Here is a 15,421-nt window from a genome sequence, read left to right on the forward strand (position 1 = left end):
TTAGATTCCGTACGTTAAATTTCGACGCTAATTCTTTTGCGCTAGAGTTGAATAATCGAGTTGGGACCCAATTATTTTTCCTATTTTGGAGATAATCTATGCTTGTGCCAAAATTCATGTTTCTACGACATCGGGAAGTTGGAGAACTTTTGGCGAGTCAGTCAGTCAGTGAGTCAGTGAGTGAGTCAGTGAGGGCTTTCGTTTTTATATATATAGATACAGTATGAATGCTAAAGTCAGACTATGGCTCAGTATTGTACATCACTGAATGATTATGTATATTGTGTGGAAGGTGGAACAACACCAGCTGGACACAAAATGACAGAACTGGACTTCACCCATAGCAGTTGCCTTTCCTGGGTACGAACGGTGACTCCCACTACTCATATACCTCCAGGACTGAAAGTAGGGCCAAATTATGTGCGATCAGACAGAACAATAATATGAAGCATGTATCAACACTAATAGATAACAAAGATGCTACAACAAGAACTTATAAAGAGCTTACAGGACGAGAATGGTGATGGGAATCATATGATGGCATGAATGGCTGATGATGATGGTAGTCAGATAGATATGGTGATGATAGTAAGGTAATGGAACAAATGAATGATGGTAAACAGATAATAAACTGACAATAACTTACCGTAACACTAGGTTTTCCTATGTATTCCCCTTATCCACCGGACGCTGACCCGTATACCAGACACCACTGTCCCTGAATATTTCTAGTATTTCCCTAATAGAAACTATGTAAAACACTGACCCTATCAAACAATGAGAGGGCACTAAGACCCAGAGACAAGATAACAAAATTGAATGGGGCTGATTTAAGGGACCTTTTACGCAAAATGATTATTATTCAAATAATTGTTGAATCATGCGAAAATGAGCTATAATTGTTCAGTGTAAACATAGTCAATGATTGAATGATGAATGATACTTCAATCCCTTCTCATTCATCATTCATCTTATACAGGCATAAAAATCACCCTGCATCGTTTGACAGTTGTTCTGTCTACAAGGCGATCGCTCAGTCGTTTGCTAACGATTTCCAGGCGTTTCCAAACTCCCCTGACAGAAGAACAATGGACTGAACGAGCTACAATGAAAACGTGAGAAAAATGTCAACGATTGCGTGAGTAAAAGGACTTCAATTGAAAGCAAATGACTTGTTCATTCGCTCATTCCAATGATTAATTGATCTGTGAAAAAGAACCCTAAGGGCTTATTTACACGAAAACATTTGTGTTGCATAAAATTACTTGAGCCAGTAGTGTCTTATGCGAGTACCTGCCCGCTCATCTCTAAAGATTCGGGTGCCAGCGGGGGGCGGGGGGCGGGGGGCAGGGAGCGGGAAGTGCAAACAATAAACTATAAGACCAAAGGAGCAAAGACTGGACTAGAAATAATCACACATACTTGAGTACACTAACAAGAACCAAAGCTAGACTAGGAAGAAGATCTACAACTTTACAATTAGGTTTTACTCTCTAAGGGCTTATTCCGACGTGCATATATCAGCCGGGTTTTCATGCCCAGCTGATATACGCTGTCCCTCTGTGCAGGGGGAGGAGGCGGGCCGGGCCAGGAGCAGTGCACTGAGCTCCCGTCCCCTCTCCGTCCCTCACCATTGTTTGCAATGGGAGGGCCGGGACCGGGGTGGAGCTAAGTTAGGCCCCTCCCCACCCCCTTTCATTGCAAATAGTTGTGAGGGGCGGAGAGGGGGCGGGAGCTCAGTGCACTGCTCCCGGCCCGCCTCCTCTCCCTGCAGAGAGAGACAGCGTATATCCGCCAGGCATGAAAACCCGGCCGATATACTCACGTCGGAATAAGCCCTAACTCTTAGGGCGCCTACCCATATTTTTTTGCAATGCGAGAGCAAATAAAGAGGCATGATTATGAAACCTATGATTTTCAATGGCATACTTATTTGCAATTTTTACTCTTAAAGGGGTTGTCCCGCGCCGAAACGGGTTTTTTTTTTTTTTAAACCCCCCCCCCCCCGTTCGGCGCGAGACAACCCCGATGCAGGGGTTAAAAAAACCACCCGCACAGCGCTTACCTGAATCCCGGCGGTCCGGCGTCTTCATACTCACCTGCTGAAGATGGCCGCCGGGATCCTCTGTCTTCATGGACCGCAGGGCTTCTGTGCGGTCCATTGCCGATTCCAGCCTCCTGATTGGCTGGAATCGGCACGTGACGGGGCGGAGCTACACGGAGCTACATGGAGCCCCATTCAGAAAAGAAGAAGACCCGGACTGCGCAAGCACGGCTAATTTGGCCATCGGAGGGCGAAAATTAGTCGGCACCATGGAGACGAGGACGCCAGCAACGGAGCAGGTAAGTATAAAACTTTTTATAACTTCTGTATGGCTCATAATTAATGCACAATGTACATTACAAAGTGCATTATTATGGCCATGCAGAAGTGTATAGACCCACTTGCTGCCTCGGGACAACCCCTTTAAGCCTCACAGCGCAGAGAAAAAAATCTGCAATATCGCTCAGTGTTTTCAATGCGGCCGGTGGCAGCAGCGCCAGCCCCATTAAAAACATAGGGAGTACATCGCGGACTTCTGCCACAGCTCTGACAGCTGTGATAGCTAAGTGAGAAGATACCTTCTTCCCTGTGGGGAGGAAGGAATCCTCTGCCACAGCTGTCGCAGCTGTGACAGAAGTCCGTGATGCTATCCCATTGCTTTCAATGGGGTCAGCACTGCTGTTGCCCCATTGAAAGCAGTGGGTTGCAGGCAACCCCCGCAGCGATAAAATATAAGCCCTTCCCTGAAAAATATTTCTAGCTGTAAAAAGAAAATTAAACTCACCTAGAAGAGCCGTCCAACTCTTCTGTTCGGCCCGGCTGTCGTCTTCTGTCTTCCGGAGGCAGGGGATTGAAAAATCCCCACTCCCAGAAAGCGCTGGTCTCATTGGCGGAGCACTCAACCAATCATAGGCATCACTCGGCCATTGAATGACAGCTGAGAGCTGCCTGCGATTGGTCACAGTGCTTAGCCAATCACAGGCAGCGCTTAGCCATTCATTCAATGCCACTGAACGACAGCTGTGTGCTGCCTGTGATTGGTGTCAGCGCTCAGCCAATCACAGGCAGCGCTAAGCCAATGAGACTAGTGATTTTTTGGGGTGGGGATTTTTCAATCCTCGGCCTCCAGAAGACAGAAGACAACTGCCGGGCTGGACAGGAGAGCCGGACGGCTCTTCTAGGTGAGTATAATTTTTTTTTTTAACTTTTTTTACAGCTAGGGATGATTTTCGGGGAAATCACTCTCTAACTCTACCCACTCTCTAAATCTTAACAGGGGTCACAACACAAAATTGAAATCCATGTCCTGGGGCTCATATGCCATAGCATTGTGTAGCAGGTCAGCAATATTAAGATATAGCGTTAGATCAGTCAGCAAAAAAAAAAAATCACAGCTAATAGAATCAATGGATTCCTATGAAAAGATTCAGAGGGGATAATTTTATGCGTGTAAAAGAATTGCACCTAAAATATAATAGGACACGCGAAACTGAAATTCTCTGATGTCGTTGGCCCCATTGAAAGCAATGGGAAAACTCTGTGCTACTCTGTGACAGCAGTCATGGCTAAAGGGATTCCCCGCGGGGATGAAGGAATCCCCTGTCACTGCTGTAATAGAGGATTGCAGAGTTCTCCCATTGCTTTCAATAGGGCTGGCACTGCTGCCACCTGCCCCATTGGAAGAAATAGAGGATATCGTAGGAAAATACAACATGCTGCAATGTGTTTCTTGCATAGCATCGCAATGCAGTGTCATGCGTGAAAACATCGCTCATGTGTATGAACCCATTCAAATGAATTGGGTTCATATTTGTGCGTCTTTCAACAAATCTCAAGCAATTGTATCACCTGTGTGTAAACCGGCCTAAGGGTGGTTCTTACATGGGCGCTAAAATCGCAAGATTTTTATGTGACGCGAGAGTAAGTAAAAAAGCAGACTTATGAAACCAATGATTTTCAACGGTTTCCTTCCCATTAGCGATGTTTTCACTGATACGATGTTGCAAGAACAAAAAATCACAGCATGCTCTATCTTTCTGTGATGTGATGTGTGATTTTTTTATCTCCCAAGTTGGTCTATTAAGCCTGCTTGCGTTGCGATGCAATTTTAACAAAATAAAGTCCTATTGAGTGATTTTATCGTGGGCGGCAGCGATGCGATGGAAGATTATTCTTAAAAAAAGCACCGTTGATGCTTTAAGAATTGTGGTAACAAAAATGTGATTTTGCTGTGATTTTCTTGCGGCAAAATCCCAATTACCCGTGTGAAATTAGCCTAGGGGCTTATTACGCGAGTGTAAATCAGCCTGCATTTTCACGTATGGCGTATATGCCATGGAGTGGGGTAGACCTTCCTTTCCCCTTGCCAGCTCACCTCCTCTCTCCTCTTTTCCGGCTGTTTCCAATGGGATTGGGTGAGGGCAGGATGGGAGCTAATCTCCTGCCCCCTCTCCACCCCTTGTCCGCTGTCAGCAATGGGAGGGTGCGGATTGGGGCAGCGCTTGGCTCCGCCCCTCCCCCTCCCATTGTAAACAGCCGACAAGGGGTGGAGAGGAGAAGAGAAGGAGGGGGGGAATTAAGCAGTCACGCTACTAAACTCCCTCCCACCTCCCTTCTCTGGTCACTGTCCTTGGTTCTCATAGGAGTCAATGGCAGTGGCTATAGTCCGGCCAGGAAGATGGCTTCCTGCCCAGTGTAAAAGCCAGGTGCTTTATGCCAGGTGCTTTATGCCACGGGAATACGCATGTGTGATCTGATGCATTGGAATCCAATGCATCACATGGTAATGTATATCGGCCTGGCCGTGAAAACAGCGGCCGATATACACTCATGTGAATAAGCCCTTACGGCCATGTTTTTGTCATATTTTGCGAGCATGAAAATCTCACCCACAAAACGTGATGAAATGAAATCCTTAATTCCAATGGTTTAGTTTCCACTATCGTGTGTCTCACGTAATATTGCTATGTGCGATAAAAGATAGGACATATCTTTCTGTTTTTTGTTTTTTTTTACAAGCGCACCATAGCGGCGAGCATATTTGCACATGCGCTCATCTGTTTACGCTCTGAATTAATGGAGACTGTGGGAATTTACCAGCAGGATCAAACACCATTCCCTTTCAGGATGTCAGTGGGATGGCTATAAATTGCATTATCCCATGTGTGTAGGTAAAGGAGCTTGGAAATGTAGTATTCTGAAGAGTAATTGCAGTCCAGAGGTCAGGGGCATTGTAGAAGTACAGATATCTGGGAACACACAAACCATAAAAGCTCATAAAAAGTCTAAAGGTATTCCTGTTATTGACACTAAGGAGCACTAAACCTGTAAGTACATATAAAATGAGCAGCAGTAATATTTCTCCACGCTCTCAGTCTGCAGGATTTTCTACAACTCTTGAGAAAGACTTATAGCCAAGGAGTTGGATATTTTGGTATAAACTAAACAGCAGCCCTCAATGTCAAGCAGGAGCTGCAAAAGCAAGTATGATTTTGGGATGTATGAAAACAGAGATAAAGACATGTGATCCTAATAGAGTATCACTCCACTATAGGTCCCCTGTAAGACTACATGTCCTATATAAGATTCAGTTTTATGGAGCATCTGGAGAGAGTTTATAGGCAGCAACTACAGGGGGCGTGGCCTAACTGAGCACCAAGATGGCCGCATAGTTTCGGAGCTTCAAGAACAAAGGCTGAAGAAGCAACCTTAAAGCATCCTCAGCGGCCGTCACTCACTCTGGTGGCAGCGCTGCTGCTTCGTTGGGCACAGATGAACTATCGCAAGTCTTCCCACACTCTGCCCGGACGCCTGAAGGACTTCTTCGCGGCTGCTCACAGTCCGTAGCCCGTCAGGCCCTGGTATCACCTGCTTCTCTGCCGTGGAGAGGAAGTCTGTCCCCAGCATCCAGCTCCTGCTCACTGCCAGCAATGCAGACTCTCCATGAGGGGACCTCTGAGGTGAGCGCAGTCCAACAGTCCCCAGATAGCTCCCCCGGGCAGACAACGCTCTCCATGTCTCCTAATAAAGGGAAGGGAGCTCACAAGGACAAACAATAGAGTACAAAAATGGCGCCAGTTACAGCCCAGAAAAAAAAATCACTGAACTCTCCCACTGCTGGCCCGCTAAAGCAGCATCCTAAATTAATGGAAGATCACTTAGGAGACTCTCACAGCCCTCCTATGGCGGATCATTATTTCTATGCCCTCATCAGATAAACCAGCAACTGAGGCATTTATGAAAGAAATGATGGTAGCATTAAAGAACTCCTTGAAATCTATTTTTGACTCCCTGACTTTTACTCTAAAAACAAATATGGAAGAATTTGATGACAGGATCACTCATACGGAAAACAAAATAGGCGAAATCACTCAACCTCATAATGATCTTATTGATGCTTTATCAGAAGAAGTTGATATGCCTAAAATCAAGCTAGCAGACATAGAAGATAGAAACAGACATAATAACGTTAAGTTTAGAGGAATACCAGAATGTATTACCTTCAACAACTGATAAAAACGGCCTTGCCAGACACATCTCCTAGGAACCTAATAATCGCTAGAGCTCATAGGCTACCTAAGCCGAAATCCATTTCAGAATCAGTTCCTAGAGATGTGCATGGCTGCACTTCTTCCATGTTAAAGAAGCTCACAAATCAAACCAACCACCCGCACCCTATAATGAAGTCCGGCTATATATGGACTTATCACAGGTGACTTTGCAGGCAAGAAGAAAATTCTCTGCAATCACTAACACCCTTCGCCAAGCAAAAATTCCATAGAAATGGGGTTTCCCGCCGAAACTCTTGATCCAAAAAGATGGAGTTAACCACGTATTTTGCAAACCAGAAGATGCAATTTCAACGCTGAAGTCCTGGGGCATCTCCCTTCCCGAAGAATGATCCATAGGCTCAACTAGAAGGCCTGGAGCACGAAAGAAAAGCTACACAAATACCACTTGGGCCGATGAAATTTTTTGTAATCATTTATAGTAAAGAAATTTCTGTAAGCCTGACTTTAGTTCTCGTTCAGGTGAACTTTACATCCCCCAATGCATGAGCCCGAGTGTTCTATGGACTTGTTGTCTTTTTTCACTTTTGTGATTCATTTGATGGAATCTTTATTTGAATTACCATGTATGTTGTTTCCCCCCTATGTTCAGAACAGACATCAAAAAACGTCCACACTATTCTATACCGAATTGTACAACCTATATCGCGGTTAAGCTTCTTTCCCTGAATGCTAATGGGCTGAATTTACCATCTTTCCTTGTGCAAAGAAGCTCTCGCTTAAAATGCAGATATGTGTGCAAGAGACCCACTTTGACGCCTCCGCCTTTCCAAAAATGTAGCATAAGAAATTTCCCAATATTTTCCTAGCCTAGCCACCAAATAAAAAAGCTGGTGTTTTGTTGGCGTTTAGAGACTCTTTCACTGTAGAAATATCCTTTCTAGAACAGATCCTAAGGGGAGATATATTATTCTCTCGGGTAATGTAAATTCTATCCCTTGTACCATATTGAATGTCTATGCGCCTAATTCGGCACAAATGAGATTTTTAAACATAATTAAAAAGTTGCGGAGACATGAAAGAGGCAGATTGATTGTTTGTGGTGACTTTAACCTCATACCTGACAAAAATATAGATTCATCATGCCAGATCCCTAGAAGACCTCCCACTTTGGGCCCCTGGCTTAAAAAAGAAACGCTCTATGACACGTTCCAATGCCTAAATGCTTTGCAGCACAGGTCGTTATTTTGGATTGACCTAGTGTTAGTAGATAGATAGTCACTACCATTTGTTAAAGATGCTAAAATTAATACTGCTACTTGGTCGGACCACGCGTCCATTTCTGCCACTTTTTTGTGGGGTTGCCAGGGAGGAGGGGCCGAATTGTAGAGGAACAGCCTCTTCTTGATGGGGATCTATTTCTGACGCTTTGAGAGAATATTTTAAGATTAACTCCACTCTGGAGTTTCTCTTCTTATGGTTTGGAATGCTCATATAGCTTTTATAAGAGGGATCCTCATCAAGATGAGTACAAGACATAAAAAAGAGAAGGCGTCACAGATTAATGAAATTCTCTCCCAAATTACAAACACTGAAATACTACTTCGATCCTCTCCTTCAGACAAAAACCATAAAAATCTTTTAAGTTTAAGGCAAAGATTACGTACCCTCTTGATGGAAAATTTTGATAAGACACTGCAATCCTTACGAATAAACTTCTATGCCTCAATCCACAAGTCTAGTTAAGAAAAAATTAATCAAAGCAAAAATTCCCTTTATGTCTAACCCAGATGTCCAAAGAGAAAAAAAAAATTCCACCCAAAACAAATAGCTGAATGCTTTCGTATATTTTATGCATAATTATATAATCTTAAAGATGATGTTTCCACTTCTCAACCAACTCAACAAGAAATCTTGTCTTTTCTTTGTAACCTGAATCTCCCATCTATTTCAGAGTCTCAAAATAAGCTGTTAAATGAACCTATATCAAACCATGAAATATTGGATAGAATTAAATTATCAAAATCCCAAAAATCTCCAGGCCCAGATGGTTTCTCCAACGAGTACTATAAAAAATTTGCTGAAATATTAGTGCTACATATGATTTCTGCTTTTAACCAAGGTGTAACACAAGGTAAACTCCCGGCAGAGATGCTTGAGGCCACAGTAGTTACTATACCCAAACCTGGCAAGGATTCCTCTTCACCAACAAATTTCCGGCCAATTTCGCAGCTAATTTGTGACACAAAATTATATTCAAAAATTATAGCCCAAAGACTCCTCAAAATCCTTCCGACTATTGTACATTTGGACCAGGTGGGCTTCATTAAAGGGAGACAAGCACCAGATGGAATGAGGAGAATACTAAACCTTCTTTCAATAATAGATTCCTTCCACTCTCCTGCCATTCGTTTAGCCTTAGAAGCTGAAAAAGCTTTCAATAGGCTACATCGGGGTTATGCCTTTTCAGTCCTTGAAAAGTTTGATCTGGATGGAAATATTGTATAGGCAATTAGAGCATTATATTCACCCCCCTTGGCCAAAGTTTTAGTTGATGGTACCCTATCTGAAACCTTTTATATTACAAATGGAACCCATCAAGGTTGTTCACTATTGCCGTAAATTTTTGTCTTAGTGATAGAACCTCTTGCAGAACATTAGAGATGAGCGAGCACCAAAATACTTGAGTGCTCGTTACTCGAGTCGAACTTTCAGTAATGAACCCCATTGAAGTCAATGGGTGACTCGAGCATTTTTGTATATGACCGATGCTCGCTAAGGTTTTCATTTGTGAAAATCTGGAAAATTCAAGAAAGTGATGGGAACGACACAGAAACGGATAGGGCAGGCGAGGGGCTACATGTTGGGTTGGCTGCCGGCGATCGCGGGATGAATTGTCGGGAAGGGCTTAAATATATAAGCCCTTCCCTGCAATTCATCCAGAAATGTGTAAAAATAAAAAAAATATATACTCATCTTGTCCCGGCAGAACGATGTTAGCCCATTGAATTCAATGGAGCCGGCAATACAGCCGGCTCCATTGAAAGCAATGGGCTGCCGGCGATCGCGGGATGAATTGTCGGGAAGGGGTTAAATATATAAGCCCTTCCCTGCAATTCATCCAGAAATGTGTAAAAATAAAAAAAATATATACTCACCTTGTCCCGGCAGAACGATGTTAGCCCATTGAATTCAATGGAGCCGGCAATACAGCCGGCTCCATTGAAAGCAATGGGCTGCCGGCGATCGCGGAATGAATTGTCGGGAAGGGCTTAGATATATAAGCCTTTCCCTGCAATTCATCCAGAAATGAATTCATGAATGGGTGTGAGTGAGAGCTGCCTCTGATTGGTCAGGCTGTGACCAATCAGAGGCAGCTCATTCAGCAGGCGGGGATTTTAAATCCCCTGCTGCTGAATACTACTCACAGCTGTTCAGAGCAGTTCAGGAGGACTGCAGCCGGCCGCGCTGAACTCCGTCTGCCGGGACCAGGTGAGTATATATATTTTTTTTATTTTTACACATTTCTGGATGAATTGCAGGGAAGGGCTTATATATTTAAGCCCTTCCCGACAATTCATCCCGCGATCGCCAGCAGCCCACTGGGGAGCAATCTGTTTATGTTCTTCGTGTGTCCTTTGGAAACTTGTATTTCAAGTTCCCTTTTAATATAATATTTAATAAAGGTTATATTTTAGTTTTTTTCTCGAACCCTACAGTGAATAGTAGGTATACATTTCCCTTTCAATGGCAACAAAAAAGGATCCCTTATCTTGGCATTCATATCTGTTTTCCCCTTAAAGACATAAAATCAATCAATTATCTTCCTCTATTGGAGATAGGAAAAAAAAAATCCTGCACTTAGGGCTCAGTCACATGGGCGATGATCTGCATGTATTTCCACGTGGAAAAAAACCCGCACCACGTGCGGACGAAAATCCGCATGACCAACTCCATTGCCACCCATATGTTCTTTTTTTGACAGGCGCAGACGTTTTTTCCACGCGGAAATACACGCGTATCGTCGCTAATACACGCGTACCTCCACTCGTGTGACTGAGTCCCCAGGGTAACCTCAGGCAGAAACACCTTTCATAAGACCAAACAAAAGGTCTAGTGTGGTTTAATGTCTCCTAGAATGAGATGGACAAACCATCGATGGTGATGTGAAATAGTGTTTTATTGAACAGAACAGGGTAGTGCAACGCGTTTTGGAGCTCGCACGGCTCCTTTCTCAAGCTCAAAGAGTCCTGGTGGATGCTGCTCAATCCAGAGATCCATCACCATATCTTCATCTATTGAAGACCTTACAAGAAGAATTAAATAATTTTTAAAACTATCAAGCCATGTGGATTGGACACATAGTACTTTACAAGATGATGATTCTCCCAGAAGTACTATATTATTTCCTGACTCTTCCAATACCAATTCCTCAATCAATAATGCAGAAACTTCAAAGTCAAATGACTGACTATGTCTGGCCTCGGAAACCTTGAAGAGTGGCCCATTCTATACTGTCTCTCCATAAATCACAAGGAGGCGTGGATCTTCCTAATTTAGAGGCATACCGACACACCCTACTACCAAAATCAATCGGAACCCTGGTTCACACAGTCTACATCGGTCAGTTGGCATAATTTAGAATCAGAGATATTTAATTCAAAGACCCTAAATTCTCTGATTTATGCAAAAATGTTATCAATCCTATACCCCTTCTTAGGCCCGAATTTACACATTCCTTCCATTTTGCTTCCCATGAGGGTGACACTGGAGGCTTGGACTAAATTTGCGCATCTCTCCGAGAAAACCACAACTTATGAAGTTAAACAGGTTCCTATTGATATCTTGAAATATTTCATTCCTGGTTTACACCTAGTCTCCTGGTCTAAGAAAGGATTACAATTTATCTCAGATCTTTTTAGCGATGGCACCCTTAAACCTTTCTCGCTATTAGTTGAGAGCTATGGAATACCTAAAGATGAGTTATTTAAATACTCCCAGATATGATCGTTTCTGCAAACATCCTATCCTCGGAAAATAGTTTTCCCAGTCAACAGCATTAAGTTTGATAAAATTAACACAAAGTAATAAGTAGAGATGAGCGAACACCAAAATGTTCGGGTGTTCGTTATTCGGAACGAACTTCCCGCGATGCTCGAGGGTTCGTTTCGAACAAGGAACCCCATTGAAGTCAATGGGCGACCAGAGCATTTTTGTATTTCGCCGATGCTCGCTAAGGTTTTCATGTGTGAAAATCTGGGCAATTCAAGAAAGTGATGGGAATGACACAGTGACGGATAGGGCAGGCGAGGGGCTACATGGTGGGCTGCATCTCAAGTTCACAGGTCCCACTATTAAGCCACAATAGCGGCAAGAGTGCCCCCCCCCCCCCCCCACTGTCAGCATAAAGATCGTCCTCCTCTGGCACAGCTGTAACAGCTGTAGCAGAGAAGAACGATGTTTGCCCATTGAATTCAATGGAGCGGCAATACAGCATGTTCCACTGAATGCAATGGGCTGCCCGCGATCGCAGGATGAATGGTCGGAAAGGGGTTAAATATATAACCCCTTTCCTGCAATTCATCCAGAAATGTGTTACACTAAAAATATATACCGGCGTATAAGGCGACGGGGCGTATAAGACGACCCCCCAACTGTCACCTTATACGCCGGCAATACAGTGGAGCAAAGAATAAAAAGCATTACTTACGTTTTTAGATGATCTGCGGCGCTCCTGCAGGCTGTCACTCCCTCCTAATCCACGGCAGACAAGCTTTCTCTATGAAAGGCTTTAAATCCCTGCCTCCAGAAAGACACGTGCCTTCAGCCAATCACAGCCAATGACAATGATGTCATTGAATGGCTGTGATTGGCTGTGTTTCTGGAGGCGGGGATTTCAAGTCTTTCGTGGAGAAAGCAATACTCTGCCGTGGACCAGGAGGGAGCGACAGCCTGCAGGAGCGCCGCAGATCATCTAAAAACGTAAGTAATGATTTTTATTCTTTGCTCCACTGTATTGCCGGCGTATAAGGTGACAGTTGGGGGGTTGTCTTATACGCCCCGTCGCCTTATACGCCGGTATATATTTTTAGTGTAACACATTTCTGGATGAATTGCAGGAAAGGGGTTATATATTTAACCCCTTTCCGACCATTCATCCTGCAATCGCCGGCAGCCCATTGCATTCAGTGGAACATGCTGTATTGCCGCTCCATTGAATTCAATGGGCAAACATCGTTCTTCTCTGCTACAGCTGTTACAGCTGTGCCAGAGAAGAAGGATTTGTCTTCTATATGTTCTCAATGGGGTCAGCGCTGCTGCCGCTGGCCCCATTGAGCGCATATAGAATGCATCCATAGCGAACCGCGGGAGGGGCAGACTTTTATATCAGGCGGACACCTTATCTCCCCAGCCACTCACAGCAGGGGGGTGGTATAGGGCTTAAACGTTGCAGGGGGAAGTTGTAATGCCTTCCCTGTCTTTATATTGGCCAAAAAAAAGCGCTAACGTCTCAGGGAAGAAAGTTTAAGTAACCCGGACACCGCATGGTGTTCGTTACGGATAACGAACATACCGAACACCCTAATATTCGCACGAATATCAAGCTCGGAAGAACACGTTCGCTCATCTCTAGTAATAAGTCAAAAACTAAATTTTTCTACGACCACATGATAGGAGATTTAAGACCGGGAAAAAAATGGCATCTCCTAAATTGGGAGAAGGATCTGAGGATAGATGTCCCAATAGAAAGTTGGTTGGGTTCTTTTAAAAGAGCAAAACAAGCTACTAAATGCGCTAATATGTTGGAAACTCATTTAAAGGTATTACCAAGGTGGTATCTTACACCCATACAATTGAGAAGTAGACGCTTGACCCCTGAGGCCTTATGTTGGAGAGGCTGTGGACATGAGGGAACACCTTATATATATTTTTTGGTCAGGTCCCTTACTTTTAACCTACTGGAATGATATATTCTTCATGAAAAATAAGTTTTAAGAATTTAGTATCCCGAAACATCTGGGTACAGCCCTTCTTTTCCTACATTTAAAAATAATTAAGCCAGCAACCAAAATATTGATGTCATATACTGTTGGGGGCAAAATTGCTTATAGCTAGAAGGTGGCGAACGACAGAGGTGCCTCGAGTAAGGGAACTAAAATACAAATGGTGTCGGAATATAGCATTTATGAAAAAGTTTTAGCCTTTAGAAATAATGAAATTTCTAGATATCTCTAGAGATCTCCCCTCCGTTCCTCCCTGCTCTCCCCCGCCGCTCCCCGCCGGCCCCCGATTCTTTAGAGACGAGCGGAGAAATACCCGGCTAAGGCATTACTCGCTCGAGTAATGTGCCTTAGCGAGTATAATCGCTCATCTCTAGTGTCGACTCCTTGTATCAACAAATATGCATCATGATGTCTCAAAATGTTGATTTCCTGCTTGTTTCTGATCTTTCCCCCTATGACTCTCTTATCTCCAACCTCCTTCTTCTTCCTGCTCTTTCCCTTCTTTCCCCCCTCCCATTCCTATATTAGAACTCGCGACTACCAGAGTTCTGTATGTCCTGTGTTACGTTTAATAACAAAAATGGTATCACACCTGAGCAGTGATTCGTATATTTCATTAAGCAAATTTTAATTATATGCAAGCAATATAATGGAAAATCTGTGTATTAGTTACTGTAATGTACAACTGATATGTGATACTAATAAAAATTGATTAATAAAAAGGCAGCAACTACAGTAGGTTATTAACCCTTTCATGAACATGGGTCATTAATGCTCCTGTGTGCAGGTCACATTCTGCAGTTCTGGTATATAACACTCTCAAAAAAATAATAACTTTTCATTCTTCTGGTGACATATCTATTTGAGGACTTTTTTTTGTGGGCAGAGTTGTAATTTTCAACAGCACCATTGAACATGCCATAGTTCTCTTCCCAAGTTCTCTTCTACACTTCTTGCATTGCTTACTTTCACTCCCAGCGCCCGCACCCCTCTGTATCAGCTGAGCCCCCTGATATCTGTTTCCTCAGCCCCGCACTCATACACATTACCATCACTACAAGGAATATCACCGACCTGTGTGCTGCAGGAGGAGGAGGACGACACATGTCTCTCTGAAGCCCATTTGTCGCCCAGATCCTTCTTTGGATTAACCCGAGTTTCTCACTTCTTGTGGACGAAGCTGCAAATCCTAAATCATATCTGTATATTACTGTTCTCTTCCACTTATTCTGCACCTCCTTGGACTATTGACTTGTGGGGAATTTTCACTTTCACTTTAGGAAAAAATTAACTCTTATCTCAGTGGAAGAAGTAAACAATATGTTTATCTTGAGTGTTTTATATGACTGCATCTGTTCTGTGAATACATAATGATATGATTAATATATTTATCTAATCAGCAGCTTCCTTAGAGCCATAATAGCAGTATGTACACTGGATGGCCACTTTATTAGAGACCCCCCTCACATTATCTTCCTTCAAACTACAGCAAACTGTTACAGCCATCCATGCTAAGGAACAAGTTGTGTGTTCGGGCACGTTAGTTGGAGCACCAGTGTTATTTTCGGTTACTCTTGACTGTGCAGCACCTATTCATCAGAACAATTCTTGACATCCTCCTCTGACCCCTTTCGGTGAGTAGTGGTTTGCGTCCTCTGGATCCAGTTTCTTTGGATATTTTTCCTCAATCTCACTGTTCTCAGTATATTCTCCACATCGTTACATGAGAGAACTCCACAAGGTTGACAGCTGTTGCACAGATGTGAACATCATCCGGGAACATAGCCATTTTTTCTATCGAATCTAAGATGAATCAGACAGGAAAACAATAATGTGCCTGACTTTGTTGGATGACATATGTACAG

General features: G+C 43.4%; 1 protein-coding gene across 1 annotated transcript in view; it reads right to left on the reverse strand.

The window, feature by feature from the left end:
* The window catches only part of LOC136577641 (natural cytotoxicity triggering receptor 3 ligand 1-like), a 37,461-nt gene extending 22,641 nt beyond the window's left edge, over nucleotides 1-14,820 (reverse strand). Inside the window, exon 1 of the mRNA XM_066577551.1 lies at nucleotides 14,631-14,820. Coding sequence (XP_066433648.1) covers nucleotides 14,631-14,679 — 49 coding nt within the window. The 5' untranslated portion in view covers nucleotides 14,680-14,820. The remainder of the gene's footprint in view (nucleotides 1-14,630) is intronic.
* Between the last annotated feature and the right edge of the window lie 601 nt (nucleotides 14,821-15,421).

The sequence above is a fragment of the Eleutherodactylus coqui genome, chromosome 8 (assembly GCF_035609145.1).
Source record: "Eleutherodactylus coqui strain aEleCoq1 chromosome 8, aEleCoq1.hap1, whole genome shotgun sequence".
In the NCBI taxonomy this organism is placed as follows: domain Eukaryota; kingdom Metazoa; phylum Chordata; class Amphibia; order Anura; family Eleutherodactylidae; genus Eleutherodactylus; species Eleutherodactylus coqui.